We start from the raw sequence: 19,677 nt of genomic DNA, 5'->3' as shown, positions 1-19,677 counted from the left end.
AGAGGAAGTTTTTTTTTGTCCCCTTCTCCTCTCTCCCCATTATAGATAAGGCATACAGCTTGATTCACAGTCCAGTCCAGTCGGTGGCGGTAATGTACATATAAGCTGGTTTGCCACCCGAAATAAAACACCAAAGAAGAAGAAGAGACTTTTATTTTGATCTGGCGCTTTGACGCTGCGCTGCGCTCCTGCATTTGTTGTGCTTCGTCTGAAGAAAGGTTCGTTTTTAAAACAGTGCAAACTGTTGACAATTTAAACAATTATATCGTGTATTAATACATCGTCCAAGTGCTGGAAATAAGTGAGAGAAACTGAGAATCCGAGTCATCTGAACCGAGCCATTCTTAAAATGATTCAGTGATTCGAAGCGTTTGAATCACCTCATGATGACGACAAAGAAGCACAACAAACACGATTGTACATAAATATGTTCTGTTTGGTTTCGTTAATATTGAGAAAAAGCGTGAAAAATTATTTTATCTTATAAAATTTTTACTACTACTAGCAAAATTTCATATTATGATTAGATAATTCACATTTAAGAATAAGTTTTTCTCCAAAACCTGAATTCACCAAAATCTCAAAATACTTTCTGTATCAAAGAATGTCAAAGCAAGGAAAACATGAATCTATACTAAATAATGCTTTTATTGATAATTTTTTTTTTACTGGGTTAACTTGTGTTCCTCTTCTTTTTTTCCTCTGGCAGATCTTATTTTCTCTTTCTGTTACTTCTTTAATGAATATTTTCTTTACATTTTCTACTGTTTCATTATCTTAAAAACTTTACAATTCAGCTGCAAATGTTTTCATGAAAATGTAATCTATCATCAAATATTATGTACAAAAAGTTGAAATACAAATATAAATCTTAAATATGTAATATTAACTTTGTTAATACTCTCTCTGATTCTCTTCCCAATGCACTTAGTTTACATGTGTTTTTCAATCTGTTAATTATTCGGTTCTTAAACAGGACAGACAGTTCAAACACAGAAAAACTCCTGAAGTGGCTTTGATACACGTGACAGACGAATATAAAGATGGCATTTATTAAAGTGGAGAGTGAAGACATAAAGATTGAAGAAACATTCAAAGTCAAACTTGAAGATACTGAGGAACAAACAGGTTGGTTTTTTTTTTTCAAAGCTGAATTATTTTGTCCTGTATTTTCTCAAAGATTTTTCATGTGTTCTCATAAAAGGCCATTTTCTACTCTCACTTAAACTCTACATTTAGATACAAAGTGACGAATCTACAGGTGCATCTCAATAAATTACAATGTAATGGAAATGTTCATTTATTTCAGTTATTCAACTCAGATTGTGAAACTTGTGTATTAAATAAATAAAGTCTTTGGTTCTTTTAATAGAAAAAAACATTTTTAGTGAATTGTTAATCTTCTGAATTGTTGAGTTACATTTACTCAATACTTGGTAGGGGCTCCTTTTTCTTTAATTACTCAATTCTACGTGGCGTGGAGGTGATCAGTTTGTGGCTCTGCTGAGGTGGTCTGGAAGCCCAGGTCTTTTTGACAGTGGCCTTCAGCTCATCTGCATTTTTTGGTCTCTTGTTTTTCATTATCCTCTTGACAATACCCCATTGATTCTCTCTGGGGTTCAGGTCTGGTGAGTTTGCTGGCCAGTCAAGCACACCAACACCATGGTCATTTAACCAACTTTTGGTGCTTTTGGCAGTGTGGGCAGGTGCCAAATCCTGCTGGAAAAATGAAATCAGCTTCTTTAAAAAGCTGGTCAGCAGAAGGAAGCATGAAGTGCTCCAAAATTTCTTGGTAATGGGTGCAGTGACTTTGGTTTTCCTAAAACACAATGGACCAACACCAGCAGATGACATTGCACCCCAAATCATCACAGACTGAGGAAACTTAACACTGGACTTCAAGCAACTTGGGCTATGAGCTTCTCCACCCTTCCTCCAGACTCTAGGACCTTGGTTTCCAAATAAATTCAAAACTTGCTCTCATCAGAAAAGAGGACTTTGGACCACTGGGCAACAGTCCAGTTCTTCTTCTCCTTAGCCCAGGTAAGATGCCTCTGATGTTATCTGTGATTCAGCAAATTCCTTGACATGTCTGTGTGTGGCTCTTGATGCCTTGACTCCAGCCTCAGTCCATTCCTTGAAATTCTTGAATCAATTTTTTTGCTTGACAATCCTCATAAGGCTGTGGTTGTCTTGGTTGGTTGTGCATCTTTTTCTACCACACTATTTCCCTTTCACTCAACTTTCAGTTAACATGCTTGGATACAGCCAGCTTCTTTGGCATTGAATGTTTGTGGCTTACCCTCCTTGTGAAGGGTGTCAATGATTGTCTTCTGGACAACTGTCAGATCAGCAATCTTCCCCATGATTGTGTAGCCTACTGAACCAAACTGAGAGACCATTTTGAAGGATCAGAAAACCTTTGCAGGTGTTTTGAGTTGATTAGCTGATTAGCATGTCACCATATTCTAATTTGTTGGGTTTTTGTTAAATGTGAGCCAAAATCATCACAATTAAAATAACCAAAGACTTAAACTACTTCAGTCATTGTGCATTGAATTTAATACACAAGTTTCACAATTTGAGTTGAATTACTGAAATTGATAAACTTTTCCATGACATTGTAATTTATTTAGATGCACTTGTAATAATGATCAAATCCATGAGCTGCTACTAGAGTCAAATTTGGATTTTCTGTGTTAAACATTACTTTAACTTCCTGATCTCTCTTTAGGAAGAGAAGAGTGGAATAAGTGTAGGTGAAGGTTGGCTGTGGGTCAGTAAATCAGATCCGCTGCATCATAACTTGAGCTGATGGTTGCCATTGTATTTGTCTTCAGCGTAGGTGGAGAGAGGAGAACATTGTGAATATTTTCTGGGTGTTGCTAATATTTATAAAAAGTAGGGGGCGACTAACAAACTCCATGCTGCTACCAGGGACCCGTGGCCACCACTGGTCCAGGGCCTTGTGAGTGGTGTCTGCTCTCCACTTTTATGCCACGGGGGCACCGATCAGGGGTGTGATTCCCAAAAGCAACTATGGTCATGCTTTTCACCATTACCAATAAAGTTAAATGGAACTAACAACATTTTCATTTTCCATTTTCCTTAGTTGTCAGTTATAATCATCAAAATTAAAAGAAAGAAACATTTGAAATATATCAGTCTGTGTGTAATTAATGAATATAATATACAAGTTTCACTTTTTGAATGGAATTAGTGAAATAAGTAAACTTTTTGATGATATTCTAATTATATGACCAGCACCTGTAGTTAGCTAAAAATGGCCACCGCAACTTTACCCAGGAACTAGGCACTCTGGCCTGGTAATCAGTGTGTTTCCACCATAGGAACCAGGATCTAAAGAAAGTTCAGGGTAAAAAGAAATTCCACGCTGAAAGTCCCTGCTGGCGAGGTAGTGATTGATTTCAACCACCATTTATTTGGATCATTTTCAAAATATTACTGTTATTGTTTCAAGAAATGCTTATTATCATCGAGAAAAGTATCAACTCGGCTAGACCTTCTGATGTGTGCCGCTGGCTCTGATGTCTTTTTTAGTGTGTAAAACATAAAATATAATTTATTTTGAATCTAACAGGTAATCGTTGGTCTGTATTAAACTTATCTAAATGTTAAAATGAAAATAAAAATAGGCAATTGATATAATGTTTTGTTTCATTGTAATGACTATATGTGTAAAGCCCTAGCCAAGGTGAGTTGACTGATGTTATGAAGCACGCTGCTGTTTGCAGAATTACCGGATTTGCGTCATCGCAGACATCACACTCCCGAGTCGAATGCGCTAAGTCCGAACTACCGAGGATGCAAGTCTGAAATATGCCTACTTTGTAATGAGAAACACGCACAGACCTACATCACCAGACTATTTTTCTAATCTTCACAGTACGTTAGACCGTGGTGGAAACACAGAAAACAGGTCTGGGGGAAAACTAGCTCCTGGGGGAAAAAGTTCCTGGTTCACTTGTTCTGGTGGAAACGAGGCAAATGCTTTTGGGAAACGTGCCGCAGATTGGAGGACTGGCCAATGATGTCACAGGAACACAGGGAACAGGTGTGCAGAGTGGACCAATGGGATGTTACTATGATAGCAAAAGTAAAAAAAGAAGGTAGATTTGGGGAAAGAATAATAAAAAATACAAACACTATTTTTGAGAGATATCCTAAAGAAAGTATGTTTAGAAGGGGTTCTCGGATCACATGTAATACTTCTTTTAGTTGCTTAATGTGTATAGGATCTAGTAGTATGTTGGATTTGACGCTGAATGACATCTTTTGCTTTGTGCTGTCTTTTATTTTATTTTGCCTTAGACCTGTTGGTGCTGAAAGAGGAGAGTCAAGAACTGAAGGAAATGAAATATAAGAATGAACATGATTTTAAAACTGGAGAAAAATCTTTTAGTTGCTCACAGGCAGAAATAACATCAAGAAAAATGGATAAAAAGACGAGGAGGAGTAGTTATTGCACCTGTCAACAGTGTGGAAAGCGTTTCAATAGAACCGGTATCAAAAAACACATGAGAGTTCACACAGGAGAGAAGCCTTATGCCTGCCAACAGTGCGGAAAGTGTTTCAGTCAAAAAGAAACTCTTAGAAACCACATTAGAATTCACACTGGAGAGAGGCCTTATGTGTGCCCTCAGTGTGGAAAGAGTTTCACTCATTTTGCAAACCTTGGAGGTCACATGAGAGTTCACACTGGAGAGAAGCCTTTTCCCTGCCAACACTGTGGAAAGTGTTTCAGTCAAAAAGATAACTTAAACGACCACATGAGAGTTCACACTGGAGAGAAGCCTTTCACCTGCCAACAATGTGGAAAATGTTTCAACCGAAAATCAAGCCTTAACCGGCACATGAAAGTCCACACTGGAGAGAAGGTGTTTACATGTGGTCACTGCAGAAAGAGTTTCAAATATAAAGGAGCCCTTAATAAGCACATGAGGTTTCACATGTGAAATAACTATTTTAGAGAAGCAATCTTGAGGTTCACAGAAGCAACCAAGATGGAGTTAAAAATACAAATGTTTTATTATCTATTATACTACAGGGCCGTTGAATGAATAAATCTGATTGGCTGAGAATGTTCTGAGGTGTGCAGTTATTTTTAGGAAAATGAACCGCGAACGTTGTTCCAGGCAGCTCTCTTGATCGCATTAATGTTGATCGTGGCTGCATCAGCACCTCGGGTTTGCATTCTTTTTTGAATAATTCAATGGCCCATCGTCAATTATTCCTTACATAATGATTCTTCAGCATGCCCAATTAAATACATGATATGCATATGAAATATGTATTAAGTATGTTGTGGAATTGCCAGACCTCATAAAACAGTGTATTGGTACCAGGTCTATAATTAGAGGAGATTATGAGGTGCCATGTTCCACTTATCATACTTTGGAAAGCATCTTATAACAAATCAGCTGTGTAATTGTTTTACTTTATCCAGAGTATTTGGTTTTCTTTAATGATGTTTGTATGTATATTTGAGAATGTGTTTGTGTGTGGCTGCCTAAGGTCTGTGAATATAAATTAGCAATGTTGCCATATTCCAGCTTTCTTGCATTCTTTATTTTATACAAATGTTCATTAGCATACATTGTCTATATCAAATAAATAAAAAGCAAACAAAATGTTTGTATCACTCTGCTTGGAAAATTTCTCACAGTAGGTCTCATGATAAACAAATCCATTACAATTTTATAAACTGATTATAAATTTATAAACTAATACACTGATTGGCTAAATCACTCAACGGACCGTTGGCTTAACGTCTGATGCATATGGGACACAAAAGTGGAAACACTTCAGGAGTGTCCAAGTCATCATCGGATTGGTTGAATTATACAGGATTTTCGCGAGATGAGTTGGTTGCGTTCTTTAATGTTCTGTCTGGAAACAAAGATACTTTGGCCATCAGTGACCATTCAGTGCTCATAAACCATTGAGAGGAGTCTTACCTTGGCCAGATCTTCTGGAATTTGCCGCTGACTGTGATCTCTATAATGACAAAAAATTTGACAATTAGGGGTAAATCTAATGGCTGGTCTTTGGTCTCATTAATCTATTATTTGTTCCAGAGCAAATAAGTCTCTGAGTGCTGCCTTTGTACTTTTTACTGATTTGCCTAGCAACTTTTATGATGGGTGGTGTTGTTTATTAAATAAAATGATTTAGTAAGTAACATTTTACTCATTTATAGTAAAACAAAATTATAGTATAGTATGTAAAATACATTATATGTAATATACATTATACATTAAAAAGTGCTAAACATATAAACTTAAATTTTTTGATTATGTGGAGCTAGACCTTCAATTCGGTGGATCTTACTTCAACGTGGGGGAGGTGGACTAGGATTCCAAAAAAGGTTGCTCCTCAGTCAAGCTCACCAGCTGCTCAGCAGACAAGCCCTCCACCCACTATGGACTCAAGCCCACCAGCCACTATGCATTCTAACCTGCTGGCCGCTTTGTTCTTGGGCCCGCCACCCACTATGCACTCAAGCCCACCGGCTGCATCACTCTCAAGACCGCCAGCAATGTCATTCTCTGGCACGCTGGTAGCAGCTCTCTGTAGTTCAGCGGCCACAGCACCATCTGTCTTGGAGGTAGACGTTTTGTTCTCCATTTGGTGCATTTGGGCTCTGCACACCTTGCCTGTTTCTGAACCCTCTGTCTGCCATGTCTCGGCCAAGAAGGCTGTCTGTGAATTCTCTGCCGGTCCAGCCACGGCCAAGTAGACCTCTAAGCTCTCTGATTATACCGTAATGGCCATAGAGGCCCTATGTGAACTCTCTTACTTTCCTATCACAGCTATGGAGACCATCTGTGAACTCCCTGCTTGACTTGTAATAGTCGAAAGGACCGTTGTTAACCCCTCTGTGATATCTGCTTCTGTCACACCTGATCCGCCTTGGTGGTCATCTGCTCCACCATGGGGATCTCTGCTCCTATCTACTCTGCTGTGGTGGTCATTTGCTACGCCATGGCCTCCTGAACTGTCTACTCCACCATGCAGTGGTGTATAAAGTACCTAAAAAGCTAAAAAGCCAAGTCTTGCCTGTCTCAGAGGGGCTACTGCTAGCTAACGCATAAGCTTGCTGAAAGAGCTGTCTCGACAGTTCTCTAGTAGCACACCCTGTTTAGATAGGTATCTGAGGATACATAGGTGGACTGGTGCCCAAGATGAACTGGGCTTTTACCAACTCAAGTAAGGGCACGAAGCAACCGTGCAAAACCCTCACCATATATGATTTTAGAAAGAACACAGAATACTAGCGTGCGAACTTACCACAGTGTGGATTTCAGAAAGTGTGCAAAGATTTCACGTGCACACTTAGCATAGCATGGACTTTCAAATACTGTTCTAAGAAGGGGCTCTCGAGGCACTCTGATAGAGCAGCTCATGGATGAAATGTTGCATCTCAAAACAGTATGATTGAGAGTCATCAGCTCGATCTATGGAAACAATACTGGAGCGCTCTGGGGAAAAAACTGAGAACTCAGTCTCATATGAGAAGAGAACTCAGAGCTCAGAGTAGCGCGCTCATAGGTGACCCTTTTTTGGAAAAAGGGGAGCGCTGCTAAATTACCATGAGAATCATCCAAATAGCCCCTCATGTTGAGGGAAGTGATGCTTGAGGTGTATAAACAAATACACACTGGCTGAATGGAGCCCTAGGAACCAAGGTCTAATCATCTCAAGAAAGGGAACAAAGCGGAGCGCATAACCCTTATCGTACAGGATTTCAGAAAGTTTGCAGAGTCTTGCGTGCAAACTTACCACTTGTGGATTTTTAGAAAGTGCGCAAAGTGTTCACATGCACACTGACCACCATCAGGCTTTGAGAAAGTACACAAAGCTAAGCGTGTGTACTTAAAGGTTCATAAGCATTGCAGAGGCGCTGAATCTCACGGGAAAGGCAGACTCAATTTTACAAACCTCGGGGCGAGGGGAGCATCACCTGAAGCAGCATATACAAGAAGACTTCTGTAACTGTCACCTCCACTTCCCACTAGATGCGACAGCACCCCTAAGCGGCCAGTAGACCCCTCGGGGTGACCTGGCCAGACATCTATGAAATTCCCTGCAGTGCTGTGCCAGGCCTGATGATCAAGGAGGCTCCCTCAGAAACCTGTGATCTCAGCCGCCTAATACTGGAACATGATGCCGGATGGCTGGTGCTGGTGAGTGTTTAGTAAACACTGTAAATGAGCACTGCTAAGGAAACTCAGAGTTTATTAGTAGACATGTAACCACCAGCAATTAAATACATACAAGTATATACAGAGAGGGTTACATTTACTCACCCACCCTCCTGCGCTGGAGCCCCGCTCAAGGGGCGCCTCTTTTTAGTCTGGACCATCAGTCAGGTGGTTGCTATGAACATAGAACCATAAAAACACACGCGGTATGAGGCTATTTTCTCCTGATAACCTCTTAGACTCCAGAGGGTTAAAAATCCCCAAAGGGAACGAGTAGATATGAGCGCGAAAGGGAAAGTCCCTCGTTAAACCATTCAGACAGATCCACCTGTATTCTCACGAGCTCATTCACTTCCACGCCTCAGCGCGGACAGGTCCTGAACCGCGGGAAGCAGATGGCTGCCTTATTTTTTTCTTTCAGAAGAGAGACGAACGAGAGCGGAGCTTTTTCCATTGAAAAAACGCTCACAATGCATGCAGATATGTCATATGAAAAATGTGCCGTACTTTAGTAGCAGATTTCTGCCATTTAATGGAAAACACATTTAAAATGACAATTTTAAACAAAAGCACCTTATGAACATTTTTGAGTGACTTTATTACACTAATATACAATCAGACATCCTGATAAAGTCATTAAGTGTCATGTCATTTAGATGAAGGGAACACTTTTTTTCCCCTTAATTTAATTTGGGGTCCTGAAATAATCTGAACACTGCACAAAGGATAAGATAACCATTGCTACATAAAATAAAAATTGATTTCCCATCCTCGTTTTATTTTTTCCATACTAAATTATACAGTAGTGATGCGAAGTTCGGATCATTTTACCGACTCTGACTTTTGAGTCACGTTCAGCAAAATGAACTAATCTTTTTTCAAATTATTTCATTAATTTCATTCATTTTAGCAAAATGTAATTAAAATGTTACGTGTTACTTCCCCAACACATCTAGTACTTACGCAAATGTTGATCACACTAAAAACAATACAAAGCTAAAATGCTATAAGATACAGAAATTAATTTTTTACCTGGGTCTTCAATCTGTGATTAGCTCACCTCATCTCTTGTCTGACAAGTCTTCGGGTTCAAGTCATTCCTTAATCACGTGACAGACCGATACGCTAAACCATGCAGTCCGAGCCGGAAAGAAAATTGATTAGTTCATCTCATGAGTCTTTCGGGTCGAGTCGTTCCTTAATCACGTGACAGCCCCATACGCTATTTCTGACATTTCTGTCACTGTGTTTTTGTTACCATTTCTTCAGGTTCTGTGGTGTGTTATTATTTTATAAATAAATAAAATCCTGCTTTAAATAAAATATTGATTCATTTGTCTTTTTGACTTTCTATCAGTAAATAAACACTAGGCTATATAATAATATAATAATCCAAGCCTACAATACAAAGAATTTATAGCCTATTTTGTTCATTTTTAAACCAATTTTGAGTTTGCTGGTATAATAATTGCTTTTCCTAGGCAAACTTTAAAACCTAAAAACGTAAATTCTGTTTTCTTAATATTTTTCGTAGGATGTTCTGTAGATTTTTCTTTCTCTTGTCTGCATTTCACCTCTTCTGTAGTTTATTTCTAATCAATCTGACATTGTATACTATGCATTGTTGGCTCTGTGACAAATTATGTTCCTATATTCTTCCATGTTGAAGACCGTGCAGCAGAGTTTGGAGTGGACCTCTTGTTGAAGAACTTCTCCAGACACAATGAACCATCTGACTAGTAAGAAAAACCGCAAAGATTCAAAAGTTTATCAGATATTTAAAAAATATTTCAAATAAATATCAAAAATGTTTTCTGTATGTCTTACAAGGCCATCCTGTTTAACACTGCAATGAGGACACTACAACCAGAGTATCGGTATTCGATACAAGATACAAGTGAAAATCCATGGTTCTCGGTACCAATTTCGGTACCAAAGCAAAACACAAAAATATGCAAACAAAATGTTGTTATTTATTTCTTTAAAAAATAAAGTTGTAGTATCAGTATCACATACATTGTACTAAATAATAGTAATATTTCTAGCACAATGCCTTTATCTAAAAATTAACTTTTATTCTGACACTGGTTTTACTCAAATGAAACGTTAAAATGCTTGTGAAGTGACTCAGAACAGTTCTGGTGATGTTGTTTATGTGTTTATGTCCTCATTGAGACAGCAGATGCTGAAATTACTGCAAGCTTCACACGCTTCAGTCTATGTAGTAAACAAATCCGCACGTCTTCATTCATTCACTCAGAGATGCGCAGAACATGCAGGATTCAGATTTCAACCAACTTTTGTGGCTTAACATTTACAGATACTGGTCCATGTGGAGATTTGATTTGATTAATTTATGCTAACTTTACAAATTTTTGTTTAATTTTCATGACTGGATTTTGAGATTCCATCCGCGTTTTTTGCATCGTGGAAATCATAGCGCTGTATGCTTCAAGAAGTTGAGCAGGTACTCAGTTTTTAAAGAACTTAAAGAAATCTGGTAACACCAAAACCCTGCCCCTGCTCCCTTCAAGATTTTTTATGGATTTATATAATGGTGTTTTTTTTTTTTTCATAAAGTAAAGGCAGTGGCAAAATTAACATGACAATACTATTTTGTTCTACAAATTAAACTACACACACACTCCAGCAAACAACAATTTTGATACAGTTTGAATTTGCAAGAAAAAAAATCAAAGTCTTGTCATGTTAATTTTGCCACTGCCTTTACTATATGAAAAAAAACATTATATAAATCCATAAAAAGACAAATGAAAGAGTTTTTTTTTTTTTTACAGACTTTTTCATTAATAACATTTTTTAAAAAACTTCTCTTCAAGAATTACTTTTAAGGTTTTAGCATCATCCTTTAGTATTAATAATAGCAATTTCAGTAAAGTTGCTGGTTTGATTTGTTTTAATTGTGCAGTTTATGTGCCCTCTGTTCTTTTGTCAATATCAATAAAAGTCTTGTTTTTCTATAGTAGGTGTTATGTCATCTGAATGTTGCATTGTCTGGGCATTTACATTTTTCAGTCTCCAATTTCTCTTCAGTATTTGAATGTTATATATATATATATATATATATATATATATATATATATATATATATATATATATATATATATATATATATACACACACACACACACACACACATGTAGTGAAATGTAATATGTTAACAAATATTAGAAATTAATACATAGACATATATTCCAAATGAGTATATTTACATAGTCTGATATCTAAATGTATTTACATATATGGGAAATAAATATATGTGAATATTTCCAATAAAAATATATTTACATATGTTTAATATATGTGGAAAATGTAAAAAAGCGATCAAAATCAAATATTTTAATATATTTGTGTAATATATTTCAATGTATAAAAATGTATTTCTTTTAAATATATTTTGTTCTATGTGACTTCTGTATGGGCAATCAGGCTTATGTACTATATGCAGTGAAGCAAAGACTATTGAGCATGTATTTCTACATTGTGCAGTATATTACAAAGAAAGAGAGGAGGTATTTAAGAAACTGAGAAACATAGGAATAATTAATTTTACCAAATCAAATCTTTTAAGTTGTGCCTCAGGGCAGACAAGTACTATGAGAGAAATTCTTAGGTATTAACAGGATTAGAAAGTGGAATATAAATTTCATATGAATACTATCAGTTGTTTTATTTATGTAATTAATTATTTATTTATTTATATGTGTTTTTTTCCCTACCTGTTAATGCTTCATACTCCAGTCCAGTTGGTGGCGGTAACACACCCATTAGTTGGCTTGCCACCGCCATTAAATCGTATAAGAAGAAGAAGAAGAAGAGACTTAGCACTTGAGTGGGTAGAAAATAGTAAAACAAGCAAAGTGTTGATTGGATCAGATTCAAGCAGTGCATTAAATAGTTTTAAGAACATGCAATCGGACGTGAGACAGGACATTATGTTGGAAATAGCCCAAACTATTTACAGAATTAAAAGAGTAGGAGTAATAGTAAAATTCATATGGATTCCAGTTCATATAGGGGTAGACGGAAATGAGTTGGCAGACACATATGCAAAAAAGCAACTGAAAAAAACAGAGATAGATATGGTAATAAGTTATGGTAAGGCGGAGGTTAAAAGTATAATCAAAGAAGAAATGAGGAAGAAGTGGCAGGAAGAGTGGAATATGGAAACAAAAGCGAGAATGTACTACAATATCCAGAAGAAGGTAGGAGGAATGAGAGAAAATAATAGGAATAAAAAGGAAGAGGACATTATATCGAGAATGAGATTTGGACATACTGGATTAAATAGTACGCTTAAAATAATAGGGAAACATGAAAGTGGGATGTGTGAGGTCTGTAATATTAGTGAAACCATAGAACATGTAATTATTAATTGTGATAGGTTTAAGGAGGAAAGGTTGAGGCTGATAGAAAGGTTAAGTAAAGAAAAAATTAGATTTGAAATGAATGAATGAATTTTACAACTGAATTCAGGGCATGTGGGGTATAGTGCAATATTTGATTATTTGAATAAAACAGGGCTCATTAGTAAGATATGAATTTAGTTGTCTTAAAATATTGGAGTTAATAATATGTGAATGGTAAGGTATTAAAATTAATATTTTTATTGGATATTAGATGTTTATGAAGTTTTTTATTGGATTTATCTATTTATGTATTTATCTATTTCTTTATTTAAAGAGTAGTGAGTGAAGGCTATTAGGATCCACACTCCATTTCAGAAGGTGGCGGTAATGTACACTTACAAGTTGTTTGCCAACCGCCAATTTAAAAAAAGAAGAAGAAGAAGAAGGAAAAAGAAGAGACCTTTATTTTGGTCTGACTCGGTGACGTCACAAAGCTGCGCTGCGCTCCTGCGTCTGTTGCGCTTCACCTGAAGAAAGGTTTGTGATTTTGTTTTCAAATCAGTGCAAAATGTTCTGACAATTTAAACAAGTATATCGTGTATCAATACATTGTCCAAGTGCTGGACAGAGGTGAAAGAAACTGATAATCCGAATCATCTGAACCGAGCCATTCGCAAAATGATTCAGTGATTCGAAGCGTTTGAATCAGCTCATGATGACGATAAAGGAGCGCAACAAACACGATTGCACATAAATATGTTTTGTTTGGTTCCTACTACTATTATTTTACTACTAATAGCGGAATGTCATATTCATAAATGTCAATTCTCTAATCATAAGCCGTTATTCAAAGTTTTTCTTAGCGAATTTTCACCAATCCCTTAAAACACTTTCTGTATCAAAAAATGTCAAAGCAATGAAAACATTATCTCTTTGTGTTCATTTTATGCTAAATAATGCTTTTTATTGATCAATTTATTTATTTTTTTACTTGGTTAAATTTTGTTCCTCTTCTTTTTTTTCCTCTGGCAGAACTTATTTTTTCTTATTGTTGCTTCATTAATATTTTCTTTACATTCTGTATTGTTTCATTATCTTTCAGAAAAACTTTTACAAACCAGCTTCAAATGTTTTCATGAAATGTAATCTATCATCAAATATTATGTATACAAATAGTTGAATAGCAAATATAAATCTTAAATCTCTAATATTGACTTGTATAAGTTTTCATCTGATCATTTAAGTCCATTAACACTCTCTCTGACTCTTTTCTCAGTGCACTGACTACTGAACTCGGGAGCTGATTGAGACGCACCCAGAGACTTAGTTTACATGTGTTTTTCAATCTGTTAATTATTCTGTTCTTAAACAAGACAGAGTTTAAACACACAGGAAAAACTCCTGAAGCAGCTGAGATACACATGACGCAGGATTATAAAGATGGCATTTATTAAAGAGGAGAGTGAAGACATGAAGATTGAAGAAACATTCAGAGTCCAACATGAAGATACTGAGGAACAAACGGGTTGGATTTTTTTTTTGTCCTCGTGTTCTCATAAAAGGCCATTTTCTAGAAAGCTACTCTAGTAGCTACTCTCACTTGAACTTTTCCATGACATTGTCACTTCGTATCTAAATGTAGAGTTTATTTATTTCAGTAATTTAACTCAAATTGTGAAACTTGTGTATTAAATAAATTAAATGCACACAGACTGAAGTAGTTTAAGTCTTTGGTTATTTTAATTGTGATGATTTTGGCTCACATTTAAGAAAAACCCATCAATTCACTAGCTCAACAAATTAGAATACTTCATAAGACCAATAAAAATGGTTGGCCTTCTGGAAATTATATAAATTCACTGTACATGTACTCAATACTTGGTAGGGGCTCCTTTTGCTTTAATTACAATGACAGCGTGGCATGGAGGTGATCAGTTTGTGGCACTGCTGAGGTGGTCTGGAAGCCCAGGTCTTTTTGACAGGGGCTTTCAGCTCATCTGCATTTTTTGGTCTCTTGTTTCTCATCTTCCTCTTGACAATACCCCATTGATTCTCTCTGGGGTTCAGGTCTGGTGAGTTTGCTGGCCAGTCAAGCACACCATGGTCATTAACCAAATTTTGGTGGTTTTGGCAGTGTGGTCGGGTGCCAATTCCAGCTGGAAAAATGAAATCAGTTTCTTCAAAAAGCTGCTCAGCAGAAGCATGAAGTCCTCCAAAATTTCTTGGTAATGGGTGCAGTGACTTTGGTTTTCCTAAAACACAATGGACCAACACCAGCAGATGACATTGCACCCCAAATCATCACAAACTGTGGAAACTTAACACTGGACTTCAAGCAACTTGGGCTATGAGCTTCTCCACCCTTCCTCCAGACTCTAGTACCTTAGTTTCCAAATGAAATACAGAACTTGCTCTCATCTGAAAAAGAGGACTTTGGAACACTAGGCAACAGTCCAGTTCTTCTTCTGCTTAGCCCAGGTAAGACGCCTCTGACTTTGTCTGTGTTTCAGCAAATTCCTCGACACGTCTGTGTGTGGTGGTTCTTCATGCCTTGACTCCAACCTCAGTCCATTCCTTGAGATGTTCACTCAAATTCTTGAATCAATTTTTTTTGCATTAACAGTCCTCATAAGGCTGTGGTTCTCTCGGTTGGTTGTGCATCTTTTTCTTCCACACTTTTTCCCTTCCACTCAACTTTCTGTTAACATGCTTGGATACAGCACTCTGTGAAAGGCCAGCTTCTTTGGCAATTAATGTTTGTGGCTTACCCTCCTTGTGAAAGGTATCGATGATTGTCTTCTGGACAACTGTCAGATCAGCAATCTTCCCCATGATTGTGTAGCGTAGTGAACCAAACTGAGAGACCATTTTGAAGGCTCAGGAAACCTTTGCAGGTGTTTTGAGTTGATTAGCTGATTGGCTTGTCACCATATTCTAATTTGTTGGTTGAGCTAGTGAATTGTTGGGTTTTTGTTTAATGTTAGCCAAAATCATCACAATTAAAATAACCAAAGACTTACAAACTCCATGCTGCTACCATGGACCCATGGCCACCATGTTGGAGACCACTGGTCCAGGGCCTTGCGAGTGGTGTCTGCTCTCCACTTTTATGCCATAGGGGCACCGATCAGGGGTGTGTTTACTAAAAGCAACTATGGTCATGCTTTCCGTAGCTTCCAGAGTTAACTGGAACTAACGACTGTAGTTTAGCTAACAATAGGGGTGCTCCGATCACGATCGGCCGATCGTTATGCGCATCTCGTCAGTAAAGCCGGTTTTCTAATCAGCGGTTAATTCCATCAGGTGCGTGATTTCACATAGAGCAGCTGTTACTACACAGAGCCGTTGTTAATAGAGAAGATGCGCAAATCACGTTAATTTTCAGCGTTTTTTGGCGCAGAAAACAGGTCTGGGGGAAAAAGTTCCTGGTTCACTTGTTCTGGTGGAAACGAGGCAAATGCTTTTGGGAAACGCACCGCAGATTGGAGGTCTGGCCAATGATGTCACAGGAACACAGGGATCAGGTGTGCACAGTGGACCAATGGGATGTTACTAGGATAGTGAAAGTAAAAAAGGAGGGAGATTTGGGGAAAGAATAATAAAAAATACAAACACTATTTTTGAGAGATATCCTAAAGAAAGTATGTTTAGAAGGGGTTCTCGGATCACATGTAATACTTCTTTTAGTTGCTTAATGTGTATAGGATCTAGTAGTATGTTGTATTTGACGCTGAATGACATCTTTTGCTTTGTGCTGTCTTTTTTTTTTTTTGCCTTTAGACCTGATGGTGCTGAAAGAGGAGAGTCAAGAACTGAAGGAAATGGAAGATAAAAATCAATATAAGAATGAACATGATTTTAAAACTGAAGAAAAATCTTTTAGTTGCTCACAGGCAGAAATAACATCAAGAAAAATGGATCAAAAGACAAGAAGGAGTAGTTATTGCACCTGCCAACAGTGCGGAAAGCGTTTCAGTAAAACAGGTTACAAAAAACACTTGAGAGTTCACAAAGGAGAAAAAAATTATGTATGCCCTCAGTGTGGAAAGAGTTTCAGTCGTCCTTCAAACCTTGGAGACCACATGACGGTTCACACTGGAGAGAAGCCTTATACCTGCCAACACTGTGGAAAGGGTTTCAGTCAAAAAGCAAGTCTTAGAAACCACAGTAGAATTCACACTGTAGAGAAGCCTTACGTATGCCCTCAGTGTGGAAAGAGTTTCACTCATCCTGCAAACCTTGCAAGCCACATTAGTGTTCACACTGGAGAGAAGCCTTTTGACTGCCAACACTGTGGAAAGAGTTTCAGTCAAAGAGCAACTCTTAAACGACATATTAGTATTCACACTGGAGAGAGACGTTACGTATGCCCTCAGTGTGGAAAGAGTTTTACTCATCCTGGAAACCTTGCAAGCCACATTAGTGTTCACACTGGACTGAAGCCTTATGCCTGCCAACAGTGTGGAAAGGGTTTCAGTCAAAAAGGAAATCTCAACTACCACATGGCAATACACACTGGAGAGAGAATTTTCACCTGCCAACAGTGTGGAAGAAGTTTCACTCAAAAAGGAACCTTTAACAAACACATGAGAATTCACAATGAAGAGCTGCCTTACCCATGTGATCTGTGTGGAAAGAGTTTCCGTCAAAAAAATCACTTTAACGACCACATGAGAATTCACACTGGGGAGAAGCCTTTCACCTGCCAACAATGTGGAAAATGTTTCAGCCGAAAAGGAAACCTTAGCCGGCACATCAGCGTTCACACTTTAGAAAAGCCGTTTACATGTGGTCACTGCGGAAAGAGTTTCAAATATAAAGTATCCCTTAATAAGCACATGTCATCATTGTGGATATATTCACAGACAAGAAACATCTCATGAATCATGTAATGACACCAGAGAGAAACAATCTTGAGGTTCACAGAAGCAACCCAGATAAAATGACTGATTGGATCACAAGTAGGCAGTCTTCGTAGCACAGTCTCTTTTGTCCACTTTTGACCACTTCTGTTCCTATTTTGGGGTCATGTTTTTTTTTTCCCAAAATGTTTTCAAAGAGGAAGTGAATTAGAAGTATATAATATTTTTGAGGTGTTTTAAATAGCTAGCTCTAATGCAAAGGATGTCTATGTGATTGAAACAAATGTTTTATAATCTATCATACTACAGGGCCATTAAATGCATAAATCTGATTGGCTGAGAATGTTCTGAGGTGTGCAGTTATTTTCAGGGAAATGCATGGTGAACGTTGTTCCAGGCAGCTCTCTTGACTGCATTACAGTTCATCGTGGCTGCATCACCACCTCGGGTGTGCATTATTTTAAAAATAATTTAATGACCCATCGTCAATTATTCCTTACATAATGATTCTTTGTATGTCCTATTAAATACATGTTATGTTATGTTCTATCAGCGATGGAGTTGTGGTTCCTTGCCATTGTCGCCTCTGGCTCGCTTAGTTGGGGACACTTCATTTACAGCAATTATCGTTGACTATTGCAAATAATTCCGATTTTATCTAAGGTTGCAGAAAAGTAGCTAAGTGACTTCTTGATCTCCTTTGCAGTTTGGCTTTGTGGTAATTATTAAAGTTGCTAGACAATAAACCCTTTTCTTTTAACTATTGTAACATTCTTAAAAACACACAATTTATTTTAAAAAAAAAATCCAAATATGCCTGAAATATGTATTAAGTATGTTGTGATATTGCCAGACCTCATAAAACAGTTTATGGTGTTGGTATCAGGTCTATAATTAGAGGAGATTGTGAGGTGCCATACAGATTAACATGATTAAAAACAATGTTCCACTTATCATACTTTAGAAAGTGGCTTATAACAAATCAGCTGTGTAACTGATTTACTTTAAACAGAGTATTTTGTTTTCTTTATATCTGAGAACCATTTGTATCACTCTGCTTGGAGCGTTTCTCACAGTAGGTATCACCCAAATCCATTGTTATTTTATAAATACACTGATTGGCTTCATCACTCTGTCTTCTCTCCACTAGTAAGCTGGTGTGTAGTGGGCCTTCTGGTGCAATATGGCTGACGTCGCATCATGTAGGTGGATGCTGCACATTGGTGGTGGATAAGAAGACCCCCCCCACACCTTCTATTTAAAGTGCTTTGAGTACTCAGAAAAGTGATATATAAATGTAACAAATTAATATTACTACTATAAATATGATTGTTTTGTGTCACAGAACGATGAAGATAAAGCCTACTAATTGAACTGAAAATTTGCTTCAACATTTGTGATAGATGTGAGATCCAGGGCATCAGTAGTCTCAGTCGTCACGCCCTCGGACCGTTGGCTAAACGTCTGATGCATATGGGACACAAACGTGGAAACAATTCAGGAGTGTCCAAGTCATCATCAGATGGGTTGAGTTATACAGGATTTCCACGAGATGTGTGTGTCATGTTTTTAAATGTTCTGTCTGGAAACAGATACCGTGGAGCCATACCCCCCCATGAAAGAAGAAAGCCATCATGTTTACAACTGTGATGACGAGTGCTTATCAGCTTATCAACTAAACACTGGATTTTCAGAAGTATGTGAAATGTTTAAAGTTTGTGGCATAGAATCTTTAAAATATGTTAGAAAATTTTACACACCGGTTTGTTATTGTGGAGACATTTCCACACCTTGAAATGTGGTGATGAATGAAACTAACTGTGATTGGTTGTTCGATATTTCGGACTCGTGGGCGGACCTTGCCCAATGAAAGCTGCCAAAGATTCCAGACTTTCAGTCTACGCGAGACTAAGGTATCAGTCAGCGCTCATAAACCATCGAGAGGAGCCGCTGTCTGTGATGTCTCTATAGTGACTAAACATGACACTATTTTGCGTAAATCTAATGGCCAGTCTTTGGTCTCATTAATCTATTATTCCAGATTGGTTGAGCCTCATGACTTATTTTATATAAATTGAATACTGCATATCAGAGTGATGTCTTTGTACTTTTGACTGAACTGCCTAGCAACTTTTATGATCTTTGGTGTTGTTTAAAATGTTACTTACTACTATTAAGTATTATATACAATTATTCAGTATTTAAAATACATTAAATGTA

The 19,677-nt window shown here is 37.4% G+C and overlaps 1 protein-coding gene across 1 annotated transcript; it reads left to right on the top strand.

Annotated features, from left to right (window-relative positions):
* Nucleotides 1-141: 141 nt before the first annotated feature.
* Nucleotides 142-17,800, top strand: LOC127956323 (zinc finger protein 91). Its single transcript, XM_052554163.1, has 6 exons — nt 142-218; nt 977-1,128; nt 4,333-4,972; nt 8,040-8,064; nt 15,957-16,119; nt 16,376-17,800. The coding sequence occupies exons 2-6, from the start codon at nt 1,044-1,046 to the stop codon at nt 17,476-17,478; spliced, it is 2,016 nt and encodes a 671-aa protein (XP_052410123.1). The 5' UTR covers nt 142-218; nt 977-1,043; the 3' UTR covers nt 17,479-17,800.
* The last annotated feature ends 1,877 nt before the right edge of the window (nt 17,801-19,677 follow it).

This window comes from Carassius gibelio, chromosome B4 (assembly GCF_023724105.1).
Source record: "Carassius gibelio isolate Cgi1373 ecotype wild population from Czech Republic chromosome B4, carGib1.2-hapl.c, whole genome shotgun sequence".
Taxonomy (NCBI): Eukaryota; Metazoa; Chordata; class Actinopteri; order Cypriniformes; family Cyprinidae; genus Carassius; species Carassius gibelio.
This window is presented reverse-complemented; position numbering and strand designations above follow the sequence as displayed.

Excerpts from the sequence above, each read along its gene's own strand:
- LOC127956323 (XM_052554163.1), top strand. The coding sequence starts at position 1,044 with ATGGCATTTATTAAAGTGGAGAGTGAAGACATAAAGATTGAAGAAACA. Across the intron at positions 4,973-8,039 it reads AAGCACATGAGGTTTCACAT|ATGCGACAGCACCCCTAAGC; the intron begins GTGAAATAACTA and ends ACTTCCCACTAG. Across the intron at positions 16,120-16,375 it reads CACAGGAACACAGGGATCAG|ACCTGATGGTGCTGAAAGAG; the intron begins GTGTGCACAGTG and ends TTTTGCCTTTAG.